Source organism: Coffea eugenioides, chromosome 2, assembly GCF_003713205.1.
Source record: "Coffea eugenioides isolate CCC68of chromosome 2, Ceug_1.0, whole genome shotgun sequence".
In the NCBI taxonomy this organism is placed as follows: Eukaryota; Viridiplantae; Streptophyta; class Magnoliopsida; order Gentianales; family Rubiaceae; genus Coffea; species Coffea eugenioides.
Genome location: NC_040036.1, coordinates 66956251 through 66978060, shown reverse-complemented (window position 1 = coordinate 66978060; position 21810 = coordinate 66956251). Strand labels below are relative to the sequence as shown.

The following is a 21810-nucleotide window of genomic DNA, read 5'->3' as shown; positions in this document are numbered from 1 at the left end:
TCATCAAAAACTTTGGCAAAGGGACCAAACTCTTCATTGAGGTATTTCTCTCCCTTTTTTCTAGCTTTTCTTTTTTTTTTTAATTAACTATATTGAATGTATGTGTGGTTACTTTTTTGTTGCTTTATTTTGCTGGTTTTTGTTGGTGTTGTATGGATGAAAATTTGGAAATAGCTTGAGCTAGATTAGGGAAAAGGGAGATAAATTTTGTATATGCATGTTAGGTGTTTGAAAAAATGCCTAAATCAAAAACCGAATTAAAGTACCCATTATTGTGCATTTTGTTTGTTAAAATAGATATTATCGTTAGTGCAAGGCCTGAAAACGTGAGATTGCTCAAGCATTTTGGGAGTTTGAACTTTAAAGCATGTGAATAATTTTTCTTCATTTTGGACTGTTTTATTTTAATTTTGTCACATTTGTTGTTGCTTTTATTGATTTCAGTTCATAGTTAGGTTGTAAAAATCACAAGGAGTGATGTCGTATATTTTTATAATTTTTAGTGAAAAATAGGGTGATTTGGAAAAAATAAAAACTGGTCTGTCTTTTGCTTTTTTAGATACTTTCGGATCGTTTTTTGTAAAAACTAACTCCAAAAATGAAATCTACGCAAAAATTTGTGTGGGGGGTGTATTTTGACAATTTTTTGCGATCGGAGGGGTCGCCGGCAGCCACTATGGCCGCCAATTGAAGTAAGCTTTCGATGGCCAAAGAAGAAGAAAAAGAAATGGATGGGAAGTGGAGGAAGAAGAAAGAAAAGTAAAAAAAAAGAAGGAAATGGTTGGGCTAATGTTTTTTTTATGGTGGGCTTGTAGTTATTTTTTGTTGGGTTTTGGTTTATTTCTTTTGGGTTCGGTTGGACTAGCAGGTCAGCATGTTTTTGGTTGGGCTTGAGTGATAAGAAAGACGGGTTGATCTTTGTTTATTTCTTTTGGGTTTCGGTTGGGCTAAGGGTTGGAGCCCATGTATTTTTGGTCAGGCTTGAGTAATAACAAGACGGGCTGGCCTGGGTATTTTGGTTTGAACTTTCGTTTGGGCCGGATGGCCTTTGGCCTGGAAAAAATATAGAATGGCCCAGTGGCCTGTTTTCTTAAGAAGATCTGCTAGCGAATTTGCACTTTAGCCCCTGATCTTTGGAGTACTTTTGCTACAGCTCAGAACCTTTTAAATTTCATTCACTTAGGTCCTTAAATTAATTTCATTTTGGTCCCTAAACGTTATCTTTTATTTAATTTTGACCCCTAAATTTAGAAAATTTATATTTTTGACCCCAAAATTTTTTAAAATTTTTGCAATTCAGTCCCTGGTGAATTTTGACTCTTTTTATTATGATTGTTTCTTTTCTTTAATAGCTAACTATGTTACTTTTGAGCATATTCAACTTGTAATTTTTAGATGTTCTTAAATTTCTTTATGTTTGACATATTAGTGTGAATTTAGTATTTTTATTATTATTGTTTTTCAATTAAATTGGTGCCATGATTCTTTTGTTCATTGTGAGTATAAATAGGACAATTTGACTCCATTTAGTCACCACTTCAAAAGGGAGGTACCCCTATTTTTATTATTTCAATGTCAATTACGTGCTTTTATGTATTCCTACATGTTCCTATGTGTTTATATATCTTTATATGCTTTATTTATTTGATTTAAATGTTCATCCAAATTTTCTTATAGTTGCTTAGTTAATTTTTTATAATTATTTGAGGGGCATTTAAATATACCTTAAAAATGTAATAGATAGGATAATTATATTTGTTTGATTATATTTTCCCCTTTTTAGATTGTAATTAGGCCCCCTGTTGTAATAGATAGGGTAGATAGGATTTTCTTTATTTCTCCATTTTAGATTGTAGTTAGAATCCCCACTGTAATATATAAGTTTTTGCGTGTTTATGTGGCTTATGTGCTATGTGCTTTATCCGCTTTTCTTATGATTTTTTCATCTAAATATTATGTTTATGTGTTATGTGCTACGTGCTCTTACATGCTTATTTGTTTTAATTTATGCCTTATTTGTTTTACTATGTATTATTAATGCATGACGTCGCCAGACTAGTCTAACGCTAGTTGTGGCTTCTCTCTTCGTTTACTTGATAGTCCAACGCTAGCAAAGATTTTTCGAAATGGGCTAGTCCAATACTAGACCCTTAGATCGTTCGTGCATTAGATTCATCTTTGTGTGATATTCATTACATTTTCATGCATATTTTTTATTTTTAGGCTCTTTTCTCATTTGCATGATATTGCCTATTATATTATCATCTACCCCCCATCCTCTATATATGTTAATTATGTCATTTAGAATTGCATCTCATTTAAGTTAGTTCATTTGCTTGTCTATGTTAGGAGAATTATTCTTTGAACATGGGAAATGGGTGATTATAACTTTTTAGTTTAAATACCCCATTAATCCTTGTATAAGAAAATTATGTCACGAATTTTTGCCTCCCATACCCATTATGCTGCATTTCCTTTTCTTTTGATCACTTATATCTATGTATATAATTTAATTTGCTTTTCTTTTCTTTTAATTTCATCATTTGCATACTCGTGACACCATCAAGGAATTATTTTGGCCTTCGCAATTAATGCAATTGGTATAAATTAAACCCTTGAATGGATATTTTGTCCCTTTCGATATTTTATAAATTTAGATTTGCATCCATGTAGGAAACATCCAAATGTGATAAATTTAAGGGTTAGATTAGAGAAATTTTAACTAAACTTCGCAACTAGTTTAGACTAAGTTGAAAGGGTGCCTTAAGTTTGAGTTAATCGAACCTTTGCATTCCCTTTCTTCAACCGTGACTCTCGAACTCATTTTCTCTTGTTTTTCAAAGACCTAGAGTCGTCGAAAAGGGTTTTATTTTATTTTGTCAAAAAATATTTTTGGGGTGACTTGATACACCCAAACTCAATACCAAGTGGCGACTCCTTTTTTTCTTAAAAACCCTTTTAGACTAAATTTTGGACCCAAATTGTCACATTTTTTAAGTCCCATTCTAGGTCATTTTTCACATATTTTTAAATAAAATCACATCCTTTGTAAACATCTTACACTTTTATTTTTCATCGCGAAAAAATGGGGCGCGACATATACTCTCGGAAGGTATGCCGGTGCCACATTTCAAATCATAAGTTAAATATTTATTAAGTATGATTATCGGATTTGGGGTGTGACAGTCCAACTATAGCGTCAAATTCAGTAATACGGAAGACTAATTTGCAGTCGCCAAGTGAGCAACTCACTAATACAGAGTACTGATTTTACTCTCATTTTGGAAATTCATATCAAAAACTTTTTGCATCCCAAAGCTAGGGAAAGGAGTCAGTTCGGTTGGAGTTTCATCTGGTTTGGTCATGTTCTATATTTTTATATTTATAAATACATTATATTATGGTAATTATAGTAAATGTGACGTATATAAATAAAATATTTAATACATATTCTGTGCAATATCATAGAACACATACACGATCGAGTATATGTATTTTGCCTTATTCATCACTATGTGAGTTCGCACATACACGTATATATATTTTGCTTTTCTCACTAGCACATCCACGCATAGTGTGTGTGTGTAGCTTTTCTCACTAGTATGCATATTTGTAGCTCTACCCTAGATAATTTGTTACGTACGTATTGTTTACCCCAAAAAAAAAAAGGAAAATTTTGGCTATGGGTCTTCTGTCATATATTAATGTCTAACACCCTCATGTATTAACATGTATCTATCTTAAGAATTCAACTTAATTAGAAGTATAATCATAATAATTCAAAAAAGATAGGTGTCGATGTTAAAGAATGTGTAATATGAATGTTACACGCTACACTTTATTGTGTAATAGAAGACCTGAAAAATTTCCTCACCATAAAGGGGGAAATTAGGAAACCACAAAACTGAATCGGAAAAAGGATCCGTGCAATTAGAGTACATGAGTCAACTCCATTCAATTAATGGTCCAAATCGAGCCACTTGACCTCGGCTCAATGCGGTGGTTGATTTCGAGATGTCGGGTCAACTCTTCAGCGACCCGAGATAACGTAGTCCGATCCGTCATCCAAAGTGAATCGACCGACTTGCAAGTTGCAATTGCGTGTCGGTTACGCTTTGGGTTTTCATAGACGTCAATGCTGACCAGCTCCAGACGCCTCAAAACTTGTACTGTATAATACCCTCTCATCTTCATTTCCTCTCACTCATTTATCGATCCTTCTTCAAGTCCTCTCTAAAATTCTTCAATCAAAAGCCTTCTCTGCTATTCTGTTTCTTCTCTCACAAGGTAATCAATTCCTTCATTCTCCGACGATTTATCCTTTTCTGTTTGTTTTCAGAATACATATAAAGATTTGTTGTTTGTTTGCTGCTTTAATTGATTCTGATATGGTTCTAGTTTCTTAATCTCCCAATCATAGACGTATCTGATAGTGATTATTTTGGTTGCCCTTTAATTATTTTTAATTAGTCCAATTTTGAAGCAAGGTTTTCTATAATTTCTGCAATACAACCCTAATTTTGGAAATTGGTTGCCCCTTTTCCTGATATTCGGGTCTTGTGTATGATCTATCAATTTAGGCTTTTTGTTCCTTGATGCCTTAATCGATACTGTAGCTTCTTAGCCTTTAGATAACCGATGAACCCATGTGGATTAATTTGGTTGAACGAGAAGATTTTTGCCTTTTTAATGCTTTTAATTATGGTGGTCAGATTTTGATCTGGGTTTTTTTTATATAATTTTTGGGTTGAACCCCTAAATTAAGAAATTTGGTGCTCCTATTCTTCTGTTATTCAGGTCTTTCCTTGGGAGTGAGTTTTCTTTTGCTAGGGTATATTTTCTGCTAGCAATTTCAATTTTGGGGTGAGGAATTTATATTTATTAGATCTGATTTGGTGTTTTGGATTTTCTTTCTCAACAGATGCAGATCTTCGTGAAAACCCTAACTGGAAAGACCATAACCCTTGAAGTTGAAAGCTCTGATACTATTGACAATGTCAAGGCCAAGATCCAAGACAAGGAGGGCATCCCTCCGGACCAGCAAAGGCTGATCTTTGCCGGAAAACAACTCGAGGATGGTCGTACATTGGCTGACTACAACATTCAGAAGGAATCCACCCTTCATTTGGTTCTGCGTTTGAGGGGAGGGATGCAAATTTTTGTTAAGACTCTCACTGGGAAGACAATTACCCTTGAGGTCGAAAGCTCTGACACCATTGACAATATCAAGGCCAAGATCCAAGACAAGGAGGGCATCCCTCCGGACCAGCAAAGGCTGATCTTTGCCGGAAAACAACTCGAGGATGGTCGTACCTTGGCTGACTACAACATTCAGAAGGAATCCACCCTTCATCTGGTGCTCAGGCTTCGTGGGGGAATGCAAATTTTTGTTAAGACTCTTACTGGAAAGACCATAACCCTTGAAGTTGAAAGCTCTGATACTATTGACAATGTCAAGGCCAAGATCCAAGACAAGGAGGGCATCCCTCCGGACCAGCAAAGGCTGATCTTTGCTGGAAAACAACTCGAGGATGGTCGTACCTTGGCTGACTACAACATTCAGAAGGAATCCACCCTTCATCTGGTGCTCAGGCTTCGTGGGGGAATGCAAATTTTTGTTAAGACTCTTACTGGAAAGACCATAACCCTTGAAGTTGAAAGCTCTGATACTATTGACAATGTCAAGGCCAAGATCCAAGACAAGGAGGGCATCCCTCCGGACCAGCAAAGGCTGATCTTTGCCGGAAAACAACTCGAGGATGGTCGTACTTTGGCTGGACCATACAACATTCAAAAGGAATCCACCCTTCAAAACAACTCGAGGATGGTCGTACTTTGGCTGACTACAACATTCAAAAGGAATCCACCCTTCATCTGGTGCTCAGGCTTCGTGGGGGAATGCAAATTTTCGTTAAGACTCTTACTGGAAAGACCATCACCCTGGAGGTGGAGAGTTCTGATACAATTGACAATGTGAAGGCCAAAATTCAAGACAAGGAAGGAATCCCACCGGATCAGCAGAGGTTGATTTTTGCTGGTAAGCAGCTTGAGGATGGCCGGACTCTTGCGGATTATAACATCCAGAAGGAATCCACCCTTCACTTGGTGCTGAGGTTGAGAGGAGGAATGCAGATATTTGTAAAGACATTGACAGGAAAGACCATCACTTTGGAGGTGGAGAGCTCAGACACCATTGACAATGTGAAAGCTAAAATACAGGATAAGGAGGGAATACCACCGGATCAGCAGAGGTTGATTTTTGCTGGTAAGCAGCTTGAAGATGGCCGTACTCTTGCGGATTACAACATTCAGAAGGAGTCAACTCTTCACCTGGTGCTTAGGTTGAGAGGTGGAATGCAGATATTTGTAAAGACTTTGACTGGAAAGACCATCACTTTGGAGGTGGAGAGCTCAGATACCATTGACAATGTGAAAGCTAAAATACAGGATAAGGAAGGTATCCCACCTGACCAGCAGAGGTTGATCTTTGCTGGTAAGCAATTGGAGGATGGAAGGACTTTGGCTGATTATAACATCCAGAAAGAGTCCACACTCCACCTTGTCCTGCGTCTTCGTGGTGGCTTCTGAATGTTGAAGGCTGTCTTGCTATTGGAAGTTACATAATCCTGTTAATAATTTGCTTTGCTTGTGTCTCTTTGCTGCCCAAGTCATGGTGACTGGCTTTTTAAAGCCTTTGTAATTTTCGTTTTGTGGGATTGGATGGTGGTGTTATATTGTTTGTTGTGATGGGATTTTATGGTGGTGTTATCTGTTGCCGAATAAAATCGAGGACTTCTAAAAGCTTTTGTTAAAGTTTGCGTTATTATGTTTTCTTGATTTCTTCTTGTTTTCAGTTTGTATATTTGCTGGGCTTGAGAGCATGCGTAGCTCGTTCAGTGGTAAATTGGGCCGTTTCTTGGTTCTTATGGGTGCTAAAAGCATTATTATTATGTTTCAACAGATGTGTCCGAAACTACAATGTCAATATGGCTTTCTTTGTGGTCAATGTCGGGACGAAGCACATTGAGGTTTTTTTGTCCTAAAATTTTCCAACCATATACTTTTCCCGTTTTAGCTCATCGTTAACACACTTAGTATTTATCTAAAATATTACACACACACATATATTAACAAATTATTATCTCCTTATTTAATCTTGCCTACTCTTTTTTATGTTTATTTAGTATCTTTAATTAATTTTATATTTTTAAACACATAACATGTAAATATATTTTAATGAGTGTTTTATGAACATCTATTAGATAGATTGATATACACAGACACACATACCTAGTAAATAGTAATCTACAAATTTTATTTTGTCATCATTTGTAATTTTTTTTTTGAAGTAGAGCGCAACCCCATCATTTGTCATCAGTAGTTGTTTTTGTTATTTTGATTAATTTCTTTAGATAAAGTATCTTATATCAAACTAGCAATTAGTTTTTTTTTTATATATATATAAATATACCATTAGTATCTACATTACCTTACGATTAGTACTATTTTTGAACAACAATTACTAAAACAGCAACTAATATAACATTGTATTTGTTATATAGAAAATCAAAGATTATATATAGGGTAATTGGTACTATTTTTCAAACAAATTTCTTATGACAGACTAACTCTTAGATTTTTGAAATGCTATAACTTTAAAATAGCAACTAATATAACACTGTATTTGTTGTATAGAAAATCAAAGCCAAAAAAAAAAAAAAAATCAACTACTGTATAAATTAGAGAATCTTCAACCACGATTTTAAACGCTTCTTAGTGATAGTGAATAGAAACGATATATAACCTAATTTTCCCAATTTTTTCTTTATACTTTATCTTTAGTTTTTAAAAATTTCTTATTCCTAATTATAGTCTATTGAACTTTTGTGTTTACATTTATTGTGCTTTATTTGATATAGAATTTTTTTTGATATTATATTATTGATGATTCATCCCCCAAACTAAAATCATGAATTCGTCGCTGTGTACAAAAGCACAATTTGTATGTACAGAAGATCCACCACAAGTTAAGTTTTCAAATAAATAATAGAATATCAAGCCGCTGAACGAATTTGTCCTTGGGCACAATATATAAGAATTCTAATTTTTCCCTTATTTTATATAATAAGAATAATTTCATCCCAATATCTTACACTAATGGTGGTAAGTGCATAAGTGACACGATTTTGATTTTACCACATGCCGAACGTACCAATAAAGGGCCTATCGGCTGCCCTTACCAAACTGCTGCCGTTTGGATTGCAATTTTTAAAAAAATTTATATATATGATAATAATTTAATATATGTAAAATAAAAAGATAATTGAAAGATATACATACAAAGAACGTAAAAAAACTTTTTTACGAAAAAACTTAATGAAATGATATAATTTGTAAAAACTTTATAACACATATAAATAATAGTAAAAAAAAAAATTTTCTTATCTGTGCCTAAATTAAGAACACAAAAAAAAGAAAAAAAGAAAAAAAGAAGATGAGATAGTCTCCTATAGAATTCCACCTGGGAATCAAGTATCTGTGTATTTGTGCGTATAAATGTGTGCGCGCACGCGCGTTGGTTCTTTAAAGGGCCAAAGGCCCATCACAGATTAATTAATCTCCCGTCGCATCAGTGACCACCAAGACATCTTTCTTGACGGGAAAGTCCGGCGCGCAGCCAGCCATTTCTCTACGTGCGTAGATTCTGCATTCCAATTCTTGCTTTTTTCCACGCCCTGATGATATTATTTATTTTTTCAAGTTCAACCGTTAAGCTTACTAAATAGTAATGAGTTCGGACCAAGATAAAAATTTTCATCCTGCCGCGTAGGATTTGTCTTTCATCAGAAGCTTAAGCGGCTCATTTAATTTACTTCAAAGTCAGAGATGAAGTAAAGAGTCATTTTTACTGCTGAATCTGTGCACAAGTGCTTAGTCTACATGTTTTAAGTCAAATGAATACATGTAATACTCTCCATTTTGGTTGCAGAGAGCATAGGAGATTTGCTTCATCATCCTGACTATTGCATCTCTGCCTATTCATCTGTAAGTGACATACATCTATGTTTCTGCTCAACCGGAACTTCAACTGGTCTTGATAGCAAAGTATATTAATCCCTTGTTTAGATGCTCAATTATATTTTATGGTAGAAGAATTTGCTTGATTCTGATTTTGACTAGAATCCGTTAGATGGTAAGGGAAGCTATTCATCATCTTGTTTAAACTTTTTGACACCCGTAACTTTCTTCTGATCAATTTATAACAGACTATTGGGAATAAAATTAGTAACTTCTCTGCTTGATTTGTTGGATTTTAGATTGGTCTTTACATTATCCAAATTATCACACGCACTTATTAAAGATAAAGTGGCCAGCTAACGCATACGAAGAATATCGCTTTTTTTAGGAGAAAGTTGGAAAAATAAAAGAAGGCATCGTAATTGAAATCCTCAATGACTGGTGGGTGGCTAATATTAGTCCAGGTTAACGAAGTTGTATGTATAGCTTTGGAATCAGACATTCTTCAGTGAAAAGGCCCTTTCTTTCTATATATAAGAACTGGTTCCATCCTGCTATCACAACAAGTATTGAATCAGACATTATTCATTGATGGGCGGCGCTGTTGTGATCCAACTTGATCCTGTTAACGATAATACCCAATGAAAAAATTCTCACAATGATACACTCATATTTCTTTTTAAATAGACAGCCTTCCATTTACATGCCCAATTGGGTAAGAGTTACAATATGCATTTCGTTAGTGGTTGAGGAACCACATAAACCATATCCAAGGATGACGCAAAATGACAGTGAAAGAAACGAGAATGTCAAAAGCTTTTGCCTTTCTATATTCCCTTTCAGCATACTACCTTTAACAATCTTATTCATTCTTTTAATTCGTTTTTTACAGGAGGGTAATCAGCATAATGAATTTGAAAGAGAGTGCTGTTGAATTTTAGACAAAATTGCCTTCAATATTTTTAACCACTAAGCAACATTACTACTGAAATATGCTTGAAGAATATAACCAAGCCTCGTGTATAAAAATTCCTTCAAGACAAACGCTTACCATAAATAAATATTCAAGCTTGCTCTTCACAAGAGCGTATTCATTTTTCGCATGTTGTAGACATTTCAAACACCTGCATATAAGGTGTTCAGTCACTTCAACAACACTATACAGCAAGGCCAAGCTGCCAATTCAAAACTCACCCATCCAGGTTCTTTTCCTCACAAAAATTTCTAAAAGCACCACACGCATTCTTCACTCTTTGTGCACCTATGCTGTTAGAAGAGACATAATCCCTTGTCATATAGTCGAATTTTTCCACGACAGAAGACTAATCATCAAAAAATGCATTGTAATTTGCGTCAGTAGATGTTAATCTTGAAGTCAATTTAGTGGAGTTCAAAATTAGCTAGAGCAAAGACGTGGAATATAACCTAATTACAAAGAAGTGGTCCGTAATTTTTGGTTCTATTCTACTAGCTAGCCAGAAGCATATATGGAGGTAAAGAACTAAGAAAATTAAAAGTAAGGGAAGAAAACCAACAAAAAGGAAAACTGTTAGTATCTTTTTTTTTTTTTTTTTTTTTTACCTAGAACTGCTACCCTTGAATTGGTGGACATAAGCATCGACCTGCTTAAAATCCACAATTGGTTGTTGACTGTGCCATTGAAAAAACCAAATTAAACCTCAACTCAAAAATCAACCGAATAAAAGACTATTCATAGATAATCTTGAAAGGACTAATCAGGAAATGTAAAGATAGCTTACAGGGCAGTCGCCACATTGTTGAGAAGCTTCTCAGAATCCTCAAAGAAGAGGGACACCACTTCAACCACAAAATCCACGTCTTACAGCATCCAAGCGGGTGCTCTCTGTTTAATTTTTACATGCCCAAACCGGCTCACAAATCGATAGTAAAAATAAGTAAATTAGCCTACAATAAGCAATTCCATTTTCCTTCGTAGCATCCAATTGGGTTGCCTTTTCTCTCGTGATAATTCAGATGGCACAATCGTTCCAGGGTCCAAGCCTTCCAACCCAATCAAACTCCTTCCTTAGAATAGGAGAACCAAGGTCAGGTCAGCAAAACGAATGCAAACTTGAGCTCTCAAAGCTGCCATGTGGCAGCAAGTGAAAGCGCGTTGAACACGTTTAGGTAACTCCTTCAGTCCTAAGACGTCCTTAGGTGCACGGACATTTGCGTGCTTTCAAATTACACTTTACCCACTTGCCATTAGGTGATATTTCATGAAACCTCAGGTGAGAGAGACACTTCAGTCCTTAAAAAGGAACGCTAAATATTCGAACTGCATCCATCCTGCTATCGCAACAAGTATTGATGGCGGACGCTCTTGTGATCATGGTTCGCCATATCGGCCGATACCGATACGTATCGGCCGAGTCGTATCTGGAACGGAAGGGACCGGTACGATACCGATCCCCGAATTACGGATATCACCATATCCGCGACGACTCGCTCTGACTCGATCGATATTGACCGATTCGAATCCGTGATACATGATATCGGTCGATATATCCGAGTCAACTCGGAGTCGACTCCGATATTTTTTAAATTGTGTCTTTTTCAATATTTTCTAATTTTAGTAATTTTTTCAAAATTTTTGGAATCTTTAATGTGTTATAATGTTCATATCACCCAATATTCAACCGATATGCCACGACAGATGTAGAACAACTGAGACCGCGACGCGACCGCGACCCGTGATGGCGAACCATGCTTGTGATCCAACTTGATCCTGGTAACAATAATAATCTTGCCAACAACCCACGCAGGTCAGCTGGTCACTCATTTACATATTCTAATGATCCTTTTTGTACTTACAGAGCTTCGAATGCTGTTCAATCTTTAGCATGTCTTGGCTTCTGCACCATTATATATTGATGTCTAGTACTAGTACAACTAGATAGATTTGGACAGTCAGTCGTATATCATGAGAGAGTTTTATATACATAATAATGATGGGGCATGAATCTTGGCTATTTAAGAGACTTTGTGCATTTGAGATTCAGCACACTTTTTGCTCGGAGTGTGATTTGTATATTCTGTAGTTTCTTTGAATTCGTCTTTGGATGACCTCCTTTTGGCAAGCAAACATGATATTTTGCAATCTGATAATTGGAACTTCATGGGCAAGTGCATGTCTGTTTTTCAAGTACAAAGTCAAGAGGTTAGCTCTGTTCATATTAGCTCTGTTCTGTACAAAGTCTCGAGGCAATTGGTGCGCTGAGGTTGAACGCACTTTTGCCTGGGGAGACGGCGATGGTGTTTTGTTAACAATGGCAATACTTGTTGGTTTGCCTATGTTTATCTGGTTAAGCTTGAATATTATCAACCTTCGTTATTGGTTTAATTTTGATTAATTTTCTAGAACTAGTTAAGAACATTTTGACCTCTGTTTGAGTTGAGAGTTTCGTTTTCATAAGATTCGGACTTGTGTTTGTGTCAAGAACACTATAATGTGTATCATACATATGTGCACACATGCTTCTCATTAGGCTTGTTAGGTTACAAGTTTTGTTTTTGGTGTTTTCAAAAATAATAATAATAATAATAATTTTCAATGTGAATGAATTCGATTGAGACAACCTGGTTTGCCAGGGCTTCAAGGATGCTATTAAAAGTTATATAGTTATCTGACAAGGAAAGTCAAATGGCGTATTTTGTTTTGAGATTTTGAGTTATATGCTAGCAATCATGTCTTTGCTTTTGCAAATGTACTTCCAGGTTTGACTCTGGAGGACACATTAAGATTTCTTAAAGTGTAGATTTTAAGATTTCTAAGGTGTAAATGAGGATTAGGTTGGGTCGTCACACCATCCACTCCATAGTCCATAGTACTAAACATTAGATTCTATTTTTCAATTCTAGCAAAATCCTTTTTCCCTTTTTCTAGCACAAAACCTTGATGCAATTAAGAACTGTCTTCACTGTCAAAAATAACAAAAATTAAGAACTATCTTCACTATCTTACAGGGATGAAGTGATTGAGGATCAACTGAACTCGACACCTCCCTGTCATAAACTCTTAAACTATTTGATTCTCTCTTTATCAGGCCAAGTCTCAGGACCCATTTGAAACACATCCTCCGCAAACCTGGAGTTTCGTTGCTGCTATACTTTCCTACCCCCTGTTATTTCTGGCTATCAAGCAATTGCAGAATCGCTGCCACACATATGTGGGTGTGTTGAATGGTGCTGCTGTCGCTAGTGGAGTCCTCTCCAGTTTCTCATTACTATCCTTGCTCCTCCCGTACCACCCTGGGCTAGTGCTCCTTAAGGCTTCTTGGGCACTATCTGCTGCTATAGCGGCATGGCCGCTGCTTCAGTGCACCTGCTATTGGCTTTTCAGCGGCATCCAAATGCTGCTCAATGGGCTTAGATCCCATGCAAGAAGTCTGTTGACAGCATTGAACTTGCGTCAGCAAGCACCACCACGTATGCCCGTCTGAATTTCTCTGCTTCGAATGTCGGCAAAATATACCAAACCTTGAAGTTTCTATTCATATATTTACCAGTTTTATTGGGATCCGGTTTTTAATAACTCTCTGAGAGTTATTTAGGAGTACGTGTTTTATTTGGTAATTATTCATATAAGTGGTTTTTTAACCTACAAGATCACATGCTAGTATAGGATTGCGAATGAAATCTAGAAGCATAGGATCTTTTGGTTAATTTGTCAGAGTAGCGTAACTGTACTCTACGTTGGTAAAATAATGTTAATGCAGGCTGTAGAAACCATGGATAGCAAACTAAAAACTCAGTTCATTCAATGATTATAAGTGGCAAAACAATTGTAAAATCCAATCTAAAAGCCAGCAAATCATGCAGAGAAGTTGTTAACTTTATTCCCAATATTCAAGCGCCTAGTCCTATCAGAAGTTGATTACAGTTACACGCTTCAGTAGGCATTTAATGATCACAATAAAGCTACAGATGTCTAAAATCTAAACAAGATGAATAACTTACCTTACCATCTAACGGATTCCAGTCAAAGTCTGAATCAAGCAAATTCTTCTTCCATAAAAGTGAGCATCTTATCAAGGGACGACTAATATACTTTGCTGTCAAGACCAGTTTGAAATCCCAAAAAAGTGAACATAAATGTATGTAACTTACAGATGAATAGGCAGAGATGCAATAGTCAGGATGACGAAGCAAAGCTAATAGTCTCTGCAACCAAAATGGAGAGTATTACACATATTCATTTAACTTAAAACAACATTGTTTGAGGGAAGTATGCAAAACATGCAGACTAAGCACTTGTGCGTAGATAGTCCATTGAAGAGTTTAAGATTAGGAGTGTTACTTCCTCTTAACCATTTCATAATTGCAATAATTGCCCATTTTCATACTTAAAAGGGTGACTTTACACATCTAAACAAGCAAATGAACTATCTAATTTCTAAATTCTTATATGAAATGCAAATATAAATGAAATTGCTCAAACACATACAGGATAGGGGCATATTACAGGAAAAAACAACATACAAATGAGAAAAAAAATGTCTAAAAATATAAAAAATATGTACAAAAATGAAATGAATAACATACAATACATGGATTTAATGTGCAAAAAATCTAAGATTCTATCATTGAATTAACCTATTTTTACAAATCTTCACTAGTATTGGTTTAGCAAATTAACAGAGAAGGTGCCACAACTAGCACAAGTGTGATGGCGCTAAGCAGGCATTGTATACAAGAGCATGATATAAAAGGAGTAAACATGGAAAGCACACTCAGCACGTAACAAATAAGCATGATATCTAAATGTCAATCCTTATGAAAGCATGCAAATACGTAAGCACATAAGAGCACATAACACATAGAAGCCTTATCTATTACATTAGAGAACATAACTAAAATCTGACAGGGAAATAATGAAAAATAAACCTATCTGATATATGTGAGGTCCTAATTGCAATCTAACAAAGGGAGAACGAAAAACATGAACCCAACTATTTTATTTAATTAAATGAAAACAACTTGAAAAAATTAGAGTAAAATGAACAAGCATTTTAAAAAGCAAATTGCAACTAAGAAGGTAATATAATAGCAAACTAAGAAATTAAAACAACTTAGAGCATATAAACACATAATAGAACATAATTGGATGTTAAAACCAAGAAGGGTACCTCCCTTTAAAGTGTTGGATCAAGGTTTTCCTATTTAGGACTCACAACATGAACAAAAGGAGCAAAGATACCACTATCAGGTCATAGTAATGAAAGACCAAAGCTAATTAAAGTCATTTAGTTGTAATAGTCATACAAAAACACATAAAAATGCATAATTGAGGAATAAAATAGTAAGTAAAGAAATCAAACTGCTCTAATTGAAAAGTTATCATTCTAGTGGGAACTAATTGTAAAATTAGAGAGTTTTAAAAGTCAAAATCATATTATTAAAAAGATTAGGGATCAAAATTAAATATAGATAAAGTTCATGGACCAAAATGCATTAAAAAATGGACCTAGATGCAATAGAATCATAGTTTTAGGCCTATAGTGAGGTTTCAAGAAATTGATGGACCAAATTACAAATTTAGTTTCTGATTTTAAAACCCATTTTCAACCTTTTAGTGGAGCGGCGTAGTTTAGATGTGGGGCAATGCTATGTAGTTTTACTAAAACTTAATTTTCCTTTTTTTTTTGTTTTTCCTTTTCCCTCTTCTTCTTCCTCAACCTAGTCATGGCAGAAATGAGCAGTGGCAACGGTAGTGCTGCCGGCCTTTGCCGCCACCAACCACCACCAGTCATAGAGCCTTTCGGTGATGGATTTACCCCAAAGTTTCACCTTTCACTAAGTCTTTCGCATAGATTCCATTTTCGCCCTCAGTTTTTAGAGAAATTGAGTGAAAAAGTAGCAAAAATGACTATTTACAGTCCGATCTCTATTTCATAAACTCATTCAAAACTAGCACATACTTCACCAAGCGTATAACATAAATATGCTCCTCATGAGACGTATAACATAAATAAGCCCACAGAATCAACCATACAACGTCAAAAATAACAATTTGAAATTTTACGAAACCCATCTCATGAACTAGAACTTAAAGATAAAATGAAGGGACCTTGGCAACGGCTTTAGCTTTGCTATGATAATGGCAGTGCCGCTCTCAAACTCTAGAAACTTTGGAGGAACCCAACGTCTTCATCCTGACTTTTTTTTTTATTTCAAGTGTTTACGTGTGTGTGTGCGCTTCTTCATCCTGACCTTTTTTTTTTTTTTTTTTTTTTTATTTCAAGTGTTTACATGTGTGTGTGTGTGCGCGTCTTCATCCTGACTCTTTTTTTTTTTTTTTAACAAATTGCCCGTCGTGCCTTTTTTAAAAGCAAGCAGCCAAGCCACTCTATTTGATCGACTTTTTTGTCATCTAACAAAATTCTGATCAAAAACAATAATATTCTGATGTTTGGAAAAAAAAATAATATTCTGATCAATTGGTCTTGAAAATGTTAGGAATAATAAAAAAGAGCAGGGGAGGTTTCTGATAATTTCACTGAACTCTCTTGAGGTTTAAAAAATTACACTTATTTTTCTTAATTTGATAGTTTTAATTATAAAATTTTAAAATAATATTGATTTGATCAAATTTTTAAATGAATATCCAAAAATGCCCTTGTGTAATGAGTTTTAATTTATTTTTCTATACAATTAAAAGATTATCTAGTATAATTATAAGAAAAATGTGCCAAATTTTTCATGTTCATATCTACTATTTGATAAACAACTATAATAATAATTTTATCACTATGATAGGATATTTTGTTGGTATTTTATTATGAAGTTAAATTTATAAGATAGAAAAGAAAATGTTGAAATAATTCATTTAGAGTTTACTAATTTTTTGAGTAATGGCTAATCATAATTTAGCAGTGATTTTGGACCATTTCTTTTTAATTTATTGTCAATTTTAATACCAAAAATATAAAACAGAGATCAACAAAAATATTGGATTACAAATAAAATTAACTCGTAAAAAAATTCACTAGTTCAACATTTGGTTACAATAGAAATTAGAGGCAATAGTGTTAGTTCTATAGTTTTATTGATGAAAATTTTAAAAAAAGGAAAAAAGGGAAAAAATGAAAAAATAATTTTAAAAATTATTCTAAGTATAAGGGAATTTCATTAAAATATTTAAGGATAAAATTGTGATTTTAAATGATAAGGGAGATATGTGTAATTTTTTAAATTTTGAGGGAGCTCGATGAAATAGTTAGAAACCTAAGAGGAGGTCTCTGAAATTATCCCTAAAAGAAAATGTGCTATTTTACACCACAACCAAACACAAGGAGGTTATGGGAGTCAATGGTGCACTGTTAACTCTTTCCGCACCCTTCCTGAGGTTAATGAATGCTAGCTAAATATTTACTTTTCAAGACACAATTCATTTTTATTTTCAAATATGCCCTTTTAATGCTTTAAGAATTTTCAAGTACGTTAACTCCTACAGTATACAAAGGCTCAAACAGAAGTTGAGGTTGAGGAGCAACTGATCTAGTATAGAGATTTTTTTTTGTTTATACCTATCGGTCATACAATAGAAATTATGATTCATTCCAATTAAACTTCCTTGCTTAATGTGCTGTTTTCACAAGTACAACTTTTTCTTATCATGGAAAGTGTAGGTAGAAGATACCGTGCCACGAGTGGAATCATTTTGAAAATTCATATAAAAGACTTCTTTTTTTGCATACCAAAGCTAGGGAAAGGAGTCAGTTCGGGTGGAGTTCGTGTGGTTTGTTCATGTTCTATAGTTTTATATTTATAAATACATTATATTATTGTAATTATAGTAAAAGTGACGTATATAAATAAAATATTTAATATATATTCTGTACAATAATATTATAATGTATATTTATACATAAAAAATTTAAACATGTATAATAACTGGACAGAACTACATAAAACACAATTAGACTGAGTTCTTATTCCTAAAGCGATATGTATTTTGCCCATTATAGCATGTTTATTAAAAGTATTTAGAAGTTATGTACGGGATCACAGGCTGTGCGGGGCATCACGCACCAATTTTTTTCAAATTAATAACTATCATTAACCATTACATTTTCTCTTACCAATTTGTTTACTTAATTTGCATAAACACGTGTATCTATATATATATATTTTGCTTTTCTCACTAGTTTCGCACATGCACGTGCAGTGTGTGTAGCTTTTCTCACTAGTCTGCATGTTTATAGCTCTACCCTAGATAATTTGACACGTAGGTATTGTTTACCCAAAAAAAAAAAGAAAAAATTTGGCTACGGGTCTTCTGTCATATATGTTAATGTCCAACACCCTCACGTATTAAAATTTATCTATCTTAAGAATTCAACTTAATTAGAAGTATAATCATAATAATTCAAAAAAGATAGGCGTCGACATATTATGGACGTTACACGTTACACTTTATCGTGTAATGGAAGACCTGAAAATTTTCCTCACCATGAAGGGGGAAATTGGGAAACCACAAAACTGAGTCGGAAAGTTCAATTAACGGTCCAAATCGAGTCGAACTGACGTAATCCGACCCGTCAATAGCCAATCTTAGGTGCCCCGGATCCAAAGTGAATCGACCGACTTGCAATTGCGTGTCGGTTACGGTTTGGGTTTTCACAGACGTCAATGCTGACCAGCTCCAGACTCCTCAAAACTAGTATTATATAATACCCTCTCATCTTCTTATCCTCTCGCTCATTTATCGATCCTTCTTCAAATCCTCTCTCAAATTCTTCAATCAAAAGCCTTCTCTGCTATTCTGTTTCTCCTCTCACAAGGTAATCAATCCCTTCTTTCTCCGACGATTTATCCTTTTCTGTTTGTTTTCAGAATACATAAAGATTCGTTGTTTGTTTGCTGCTTTAATTGATTCTGATATGGTTCTGGTTTCTTTATCTCCCGATCATAGACGGATCTGATAGTGATTATATTGGTTGCGTTTTTATTATTTTTAATTAGTCGGATTTTGATGCTAGGTTTTCTATAATTTCTGCAATAATACCCTAATTTTGGAAATTGGTTGCCCCTTTTCCTGCTATTCGTGTCTTGTGTATGATCTATCAATTTAGGTTTTTTGTTCGTTGATGCCTTAATCGATACTGTAGCTTCTTAGCCATTTGATAACCGATGAACCTATGTGGATTAATTTGGTTGAATGATAAGATTTTTGCCTTTTTTAATGCTTTTAATTATGGTGGTCCGATTTTGATCTAATTATGATGGTCCGATTTTGATCTAGGTTTTTTTGAATAATTTTTGGGTTGAACCCCTACATTAAGAAATTTGGTGCTCCTATTATTCTGTTATTCAGGTCCTTCCTTGGCAGTGAGTTTTCTCTTGCTAGGGTGTATTTTCTGCTAGCAATTTCAATTTTGGGTTGAGGAATTTATATTAATTGGATCTGATTTGGTGTTTTGGATTTTTCTTTCTCAACAGATGCAGATCTTCGTGAAAACCCTTACTGGAAAGACCGTAACCCTTGAAGTTGAAAGCTCTGATACTATTGACAATGTCAAGGCCAAGATCCAAGACAAGGAGGGCATCCCTCCGGACCAGCAAAGGCTGATCTTTGCTGGAAAACAACTCGAGGATGGTCGTACCCTGGCTGACTACAACATTCAGAAGGAATCCACCCTTCATTTGGTTCTGCGTTTGAGGGGAGGGATGCAAATTTTTGTTAAGACTCTCACTGGGAAGACAATTACCCTTGAGGTTGAAAGCTCCGACACCATTGACAATGTGAAGGCCAAGATCCAAGACAAGGAGGGCATCCCTCCGGACCAGCAAAGGCTGATCTTTGCCGGAAAACAACTCGAGGATGGTCGTACCTTGGCTGACTACAACATTCAGAAGGAATCCACCCTTCATTTGGTTCTGCGTTTGAGGGGAGGGATGCAAATTTTTGTTAAGACTCTCACTGGGAAGACAATTACCCTTGAGGTCGAAAGCTCTGACACCATTGACAATGTCAAGGCCAAGATCCAAGACAAGGAGGGCATCCCTCCGGACCAGCAAAGGCTGATCTTTGCTGGAAAACAACTCGAGGATGGTCGTACCTTGGCTGACTACAACATTCAGAAGGAATCCACCCTTCATCTGGTGCTCAGGCTTCGTGGGGGAATGCAAATTTTTGTTAAGACTCTTACTGGAAAGACCATAACCCTTGAAGTTGAAAGCTCTGATACTATTGACAATATCAAGGCCAAGATCCAAGACAAGGAGGGCATCCCTCCGGACCAGCAAAGGCTGATCTTTGCCGGAAAACAACTCGAGGATGGTCGTACCTTGGCTGACTACAACATTCAAAAGGAATCCACCCTTCATCTGGTGCTCAGGCTTCGTGGGGGAATGCAAATTTTCGTTAAGACTCTTACTGGAAAGACCATCACCCTGGAGGTGGAGAGTTCTGATACAATTGACAATGTGAAGGCCAAAATTCAAGACAAGGAAGGAATCCCACCGGATCAGCAGAGGTTGATTTTTGCTGGTAAGCAGCTTGAGGATGGCCGGACTCTTGCGGATTATAACATCCAGAAGGAATCCACCCTTCACTTGGTGCTGAGGTTGAGAGGAGGAATGCAGATATTTGTAAAGACATTGACAGGAAAGACCATCACTTTGGAGGTGGAGAGCTCAGACACCATTGACAATGTGAAAGCTAAAATACAGGATAAGGAGGGAATACCACCGGATCAGCAGAGGTTGATTTTTGCTGGTAAGCAGCTTGAAGATGGCCGTACTCTTGCGGATTACAACATTCAGAAGGAGTCAACTCTTCACCTGGTGCTTAGGTTGAGAGGTGGAATGCAGATATTTGTAAAGACTTTGACTGGAAAGACCATCACTTTGGAGGTGGAGAGCTCAGATACCATTGACAATGTGAAAGCTAAAATACAGGATAAGGAAGGTATCCCACCTGACCAGCAGAGGTTGATCTTTGCTGGTAAGCAATTGGAGGATGGAAGGACTTTGGCTGATTATAACATCCAGAAAGAGTCCACACTCCACCTTGTCCTGCGTCTTCGTGGTGGCTTCTGAATGTTGAAGGCTGTCTTGCTATTGGAAGTTACATAATCCTGTTAATAATTTGCTTTGCTTGTGTCTCTTTGCTGCCCAAGTCATGGTGACTGGCTTTTTAAAGCCTTTGTAATTTTCGTTTTGTGGGATTGGATGGTGGTGTTATATTGTTTGTTGTGATGGGATTTTATGGTTGTGTTATCTGTTGCCAAATAAAATCGAGGACTTCTAAAAGCTTTTGTTAAAGTTTGCGTTATTATGTTTTCTTGATTTCTTCTTGTTTTCAGTTTGTATATTTGCTGGGCTTGAGAGCATGCGTAGCTCGTTCAGTGGTAAATTGGGCCGTTTCTTGGTTCTTATGGGTGCTAAAAGCATTATTATTATGTTTCAACAGATGTGTCTGAAACTACAATGTCAATATGGCTTTCTTTGTGGTCAATGTCGGGACGAAGCACATTGAGGTTTTTTTGTCCTAAAATTTTCCAACCATATACTTTTCCCGTTTTAGCTCATCGTTAACACACTTAGTATTTATCTAAAATATTACACACACACATATATTAACAAATTATTATCTCCTTATTTAATCTTGCCTACTCGCTTTTATGTTTATTTAGTTTCTCTAAAAAACAATAAACTTGATCATAACATTATTGAAGCTCCAAGAGTATCTTCTATCAAATAAATATCATTGCAACTCCATTAATCAGTATGCTTGTCTTCTCCAATAGTCAAATCTAAAAAAAA

The 21810-nt window shown here is 35.5% G+C and overlaps 2 protein-coding genes across 6 annotated transcripts; one reads left to right on the top strand and one right to left on the bottom strand.

Moving 5' to 3' along the window:
- The first annotated feature begins 4121 nt into the window (after positions 1-4121).
- LOC113761293 (polyubiquitin 11) lies at positions 4122-21309 on the top strand. 5 transcript variants are annotated; one of them, XM_027304221.1, is made up of 4 exons: positions 4122-4287; positions 4922-5338; positions 19672-20164; positions 20621-21309. In XM_027304221.1, exons 2-4 carry the CDS (start codon positions 4922-4924, stop codon positions 21082-21084), a joined length of 1374 nt encoding a protein of 457 aa, XP_027160022.1. In that variant the 5' UTR covers positions 4122-4287; the 3' UTR covers positions 21085-21309. The 5 variants fall into 5 exon arrangements, with proteins under 5 accessions (XP_027160022.1, XP_027160021.1, XP_027160019.1 ...); XM_027304220.1 differs by having other exon boundaries at positions 19672-20392; XM_027304218.1 differs by having other exon boundaries at positions 19672-21309.
- LOC113761713 (histidine-containing phosphotransfer protein 1-like) lies at positions 10001-11821 on the bottom strand. The gene is made up of 5 exons (XM_027304817.1): positions 11680-11821; positions 10779-10857; positions 10600-10668; positions 10213-10284; positions 10001-10142 (listed from the first exon to the last, which is right to left on the bottom strand). Exons 1-5 carry the CDS (start codon positions 11819-11821, stop codon positions 10001-10003), a joined length of 504 nt encoding a protein of 167 aa, XP_027160618.1.
- Positions 21310-21810: the final 501 nt, after the last annotated feature.

Bases quoted from the DNA above. Each gene is read 5' to 3' on its own strand.
- LOC113761293 (XM_027304218.1), top strand. From the start codon at position 4,922: ATGCAGATCTTCGTGAAAACCCTAACTGGAAAGACCATAACCCTTGAA. The intron at 5,339-19,671 runs GAATCCACCCTT...AACATTCAGAAG, and splicing joins CTGACTACAACATTCAGAAG to GAATCCACCCTTCATTTGGT.
- LOC113761713 (XM_027304817.1), bottom strand. From the start codon at position 11,821: ATGAGTGACCAGCTGACCTGCGTGGGTTGTTGGCAAGATTATTATTGT. The intron at 10,669-10,778 runs GTAAGCTATCTT...TCAATGGCACAG, and splicing joins AACAATGTGGCGACTGCCCT to TCAACAACCAATTGTGGATT. The intron at 10,143-10,212 runs GTGAGTTTTGAA...CCTTATATGCAG, and splicing joins GAGGAAAAGAACCTGGATGG to GTGTTTGAAATGTCTACAAC.